We start from the raw sequence: 3595 nt of genomic DNA, 5'->3' as shown, positions 1-3595 counted from the left end.
AATGAATCCACCAGGAAGCCTTCCCTGATGTGACTAAAAGCTACAAATGCCTTTCTTATTCTGGCTTCCCAGAACATATGTTTTTACCTGTATTTTATGACCATGATTATAATCTGCCTGTACTAATCAAGTAAATATTGATCATATGACTTCTTCAGATTTTAAACTCTTTGTAAAAGTTCAGAGACCATGTTTTACTAATCTTTGTAAGAGCTTAGTTAAATATCTATCTATCTACTTCATTCTACAGGATCAGGTCATTTTCTCAAACATAGGGTGCATATCCATCTACTTGGAAAAATTTTGCCATATAATAGTTCAAGGGAATGAAATAAATGAACAGTCTCTAGTACTTCATTTCCATCATTTTATGGTCTAAAGACAATGAGCTTAACTATCATAGTTAATTTGTGAGGAAAGTGGGATGAACAAATCAACCCTAAAAGTAATCCAAAATTATTTTGACTTGATAGAACATTCTGCAATTTTGCTTCAATTTTGTAATAAGTTATATTACTGTAAACCTCATTATTTATACCTTGATGCCCAAACAGACACAAAATATCCAACAGTAACAACAAAATTTTTAGTGATGTATTCACCAGCCGTGATCTGTGCCTTCACAACTTTATGGTGGATGAGATTCACATCTGAAATTATTTTACTTGACATTCAGAGACCAAAGCAATTTATCAGTTTAGTTCAGTTCAGTTCATTTCAGTCACTCAGTCGTGTCTGACTCTTTGTGACCCCATGAAACGTAGCACACCAGGCCTCCCTGTCCATCACCAACTCCTGGAGTTAACCCAAACTCACGTCCATTGAGTTGGTGATGCCATCCAACTATCTCATCCTCTGTCGTCCCCTTCTCCTCCTGCCCACAATCTTTCCCAGCATCAGGGTCTTTTCAAATGAGTCAGCTCTTTGCATCAGGTGACCAAAATATTGGAGTTTCACTGTCAACATCAGTCCTTCCAATGAACACCCAGGACTGATCTCCTTTAGGATGGACTGGTTGGATCTCCTTGCTGTCCAAGGGACTCTCAAGAGTCTTCTCCAACACCACAGTTCAAAAGCATCAATTCTTTGGTGCTCAGCTTTCTTCACAGTCCAACTCTCACATCCATACATGACTACTGGAAAACCAATAGCCTTGACCAGAGGGACCTTTGTTGGCAAAGTAATGTCTCTGTTTTTTAATATGCTATCTAGGTTGGTCATAACTTTCCTTCCAAGGAGTAAGTGTCTTTTAATTTCATGGCTGCAATCACTATCTGCAGTGATTTTGGAGCCCAAAAAAATAAAGTCTATTACTTTCCACTGTTTCCCCATCTATTTCCCATGAAGTGATGGCACCAGAGGCCATGATCTTACTTACCTGAATGTTGAGCTTTAAGCCAACTTTTTCACTCTCCTCTTTCACCTTCATCAAGAGGCTTTTCAGTTCCTCTTCACTTTCTGCCATAAGGGTGGTATCATCTGCATGTCTGAGGTTATTGATATTTCTCCTGGCAAACTTGATTCCAGCTTGTGCTTCCTCCAGCCCAGCATTTCTCATGATGTACTCTGCATATAAGTTAAATAAGCAGGGTGACAATATACAGCCTTGACCTACTCCTTTTCCTATTTGGAACCAATCTGTTGTTCCATGTCCAGTCCTAACTGTTGCTTCCTGACCTGCATGCAGGTTTCTCAAGAGGCCGGTCAGGTGGTCTGGTATTCCCATCTCTTTCAGAATTTGCCACAGTTTATTGTGATCCACACAAAGGCTTTGGCATAGTCAATAAAGCAGAAATAGATGTTTTTCTGGAACTCTCTTGCTTTTTCAATGATCCAGTGCATGTTGGCAATTTGATCTCTGGTTCCTCTGTCTTTTCTAAAACCAGCTTGAACATCTGGAAATTCACGGTTCACATATTGCTGAAGCCTGGCTTGGAGAATTTTGAGCATTACTTTACTAGCATGTGAGATGAGTGCAATTGTGTGGTAGTTTGAGCATTCTTTGGCATTGCCTTTCTTGGGATTGGAATGAAAACTGACCTTTTCCAGTCCTGTGGCCACTGCTGAGTTTTCCAAATTTGCTGACATATTGAGTGCAGCACTTGCAGAGCATCATCTTTTAGGATTTGAAATAGCTCAACTGGAATTCCATCACCTCCACTAGCTTTGTTCATAATGATGCTTCCTAAGGCCCACTTGACTTCACATTCCAGGATGTCTGGCTCTAGGTGAGTGATCACACCATCGTGATTATCTGGGTCATGAAGATCTCTTTTGTACAGATCTTCTGTGTATTCTTGCCACCTCTTCTTAATATCTCCTGTTTCTATTAGGTCCATACCATTTCTGTCCTTTAATGAGCCCATCTTTGCATGAAATGTTCCCTTGATATCTCTAATTTTCTTGATGAGATCTCTAGTCTTTCCCATTCTGTTTTTTCCCTCTATTTCTTTGCACTGATCCCTGAGGAAGGCTTTCTTATCTCATCTCTCCTTGCTGTTCTTTGGAACTCTGCATTCAAATGGGAATATCTTTCCTTTTCTCCTTTGCTTTTTTTTTTTTTTTTTTAGCCACAAACCAATCTTATTTAAATCAGGACTGTCCAACAGAATTATTCCATCAGCCGTTCATGATCTGAATTCTAGTGTGTGAGATCAATTTAAATATGGTACACATAAAAAGTCATGAGAAACTTCTGTTTCATAATAAATAAGGCAGTGGCCAACTATTACTCATTGGTAGCTTTTTTGAGATAAGCTATCAAGTCCTCCCTCTCTCCCTTCTTCTTAATGCCAGCAAAGATCATCTTTGTTCCAGGGATGTACTTCTTGGGATTCTCCAAGTACTCCATCAGCGTCTCCTCTCCCCAGGTGATACCTTTGTTCTTGTTGGCATCTGTGTAAGAGAATCCAGCAGCCTGACCCGTCTTTCGTCCAAACAGACCATGGAGGTTTGGCCCAGTCTTCTGCTTGCCTCCCTTTTCCACAGTATGGCACTGGGCACACTTCTGAACAAAAATCTTCTTGCCCTTCTCAACATCACCCATTTTTAAATCGTTCTTTCTCTGGGCGCGACCGAGAAGCTCCCGCTCGCAAGCCGAACGCCCCGCTTTCTCTCTCCTTTGCTTTTTGCTTCTCTTCTTTTCACAGCTATTTGTAAGGCCTCCTCAGGCAGCCATTTTGCTTTTTTGCATTTCTTTTCCATGGGGATGGTCTTAATCCCTGTCTCCTATACAATGTCATGAACCTCCGTCCATAGTTTATCAGGCACTCTGTCTATCAGATCTAGTCCCTTAAATCTATTTCTCACTTCCACTGTATAATCATAAGGGATTTGATTTAGGTCATACCTGAATGGTCTAGTGGTTTTCCCTACTTTCTTCAATTTAAGTCTGAATTTTGCAATAAGGAGTTCATGATCTGATCCACAGTCAGCTCCCGGTCTTATTTTTGCTGATTGTATAGAGCTTCTCCATCTTTGACTGCAAAGAATATAACCAATCTGATTTCGGTGTTAACCATCTGGTGATGTCCACAAGATTCTCTTGTGTTGTTGGAAGAGGGTGTTTGCTATGACCAGTGCATTCTCTTGTCAA

The 3595-nt window shown here is 40.3% G+C and overlaps 1 protein-coding gene across 1 annotated transcript; it reads right to left on the bottom strand.

The window, feature by feature from the left end:
* Positions 1-2558: 2558 nt before the first annotated feature.
* LOC133047001 (cytochrome c-like) lies at positions 2559-3108 on the bottom strand. Its single transcript, XM_061130040.1, has one exon. The coding sequence runs from the start codon at positions 3044-3046 to the stop codon at positions 2729-2731; it is 318 nt and encodes a 105-aa protein (XP_060986023.1). The 5' UTR covers positions 3047-3108; the 3' UTR covers positions 2559-2728.
* Between the last annotated feature and the right edge of the window lie 487 nt (positions 3109-3595).

This window comes from Dama dama, chromosome 26 (assembly GCF_033118175.1).
Source record: "Dama dama isolate Ldn47 chromosome 26, ASM3311817v1, whole genome shotgun sequence".
NCBI classification, from domain to species: Eukaryota; Metazoa; Chordata; class Mammalia; order Artiodactyla; family Cervidae; genus Dama; species Dama dama.
Note: the sequence above shows the minus strand (reverse complement) of the source record. Positions and strands in the feature narration are given on the sequence as shown.

Excerpts from the sequence above, each read along its gene's own strand:
- LOC133047001 (XM_061130040.1), bottom strand. The coding sequence starts at position 3,046 with ATGGGTGATGTTGAGAAGGGCAAGAAGATTTTTGTTCAGAAGTGTGCC.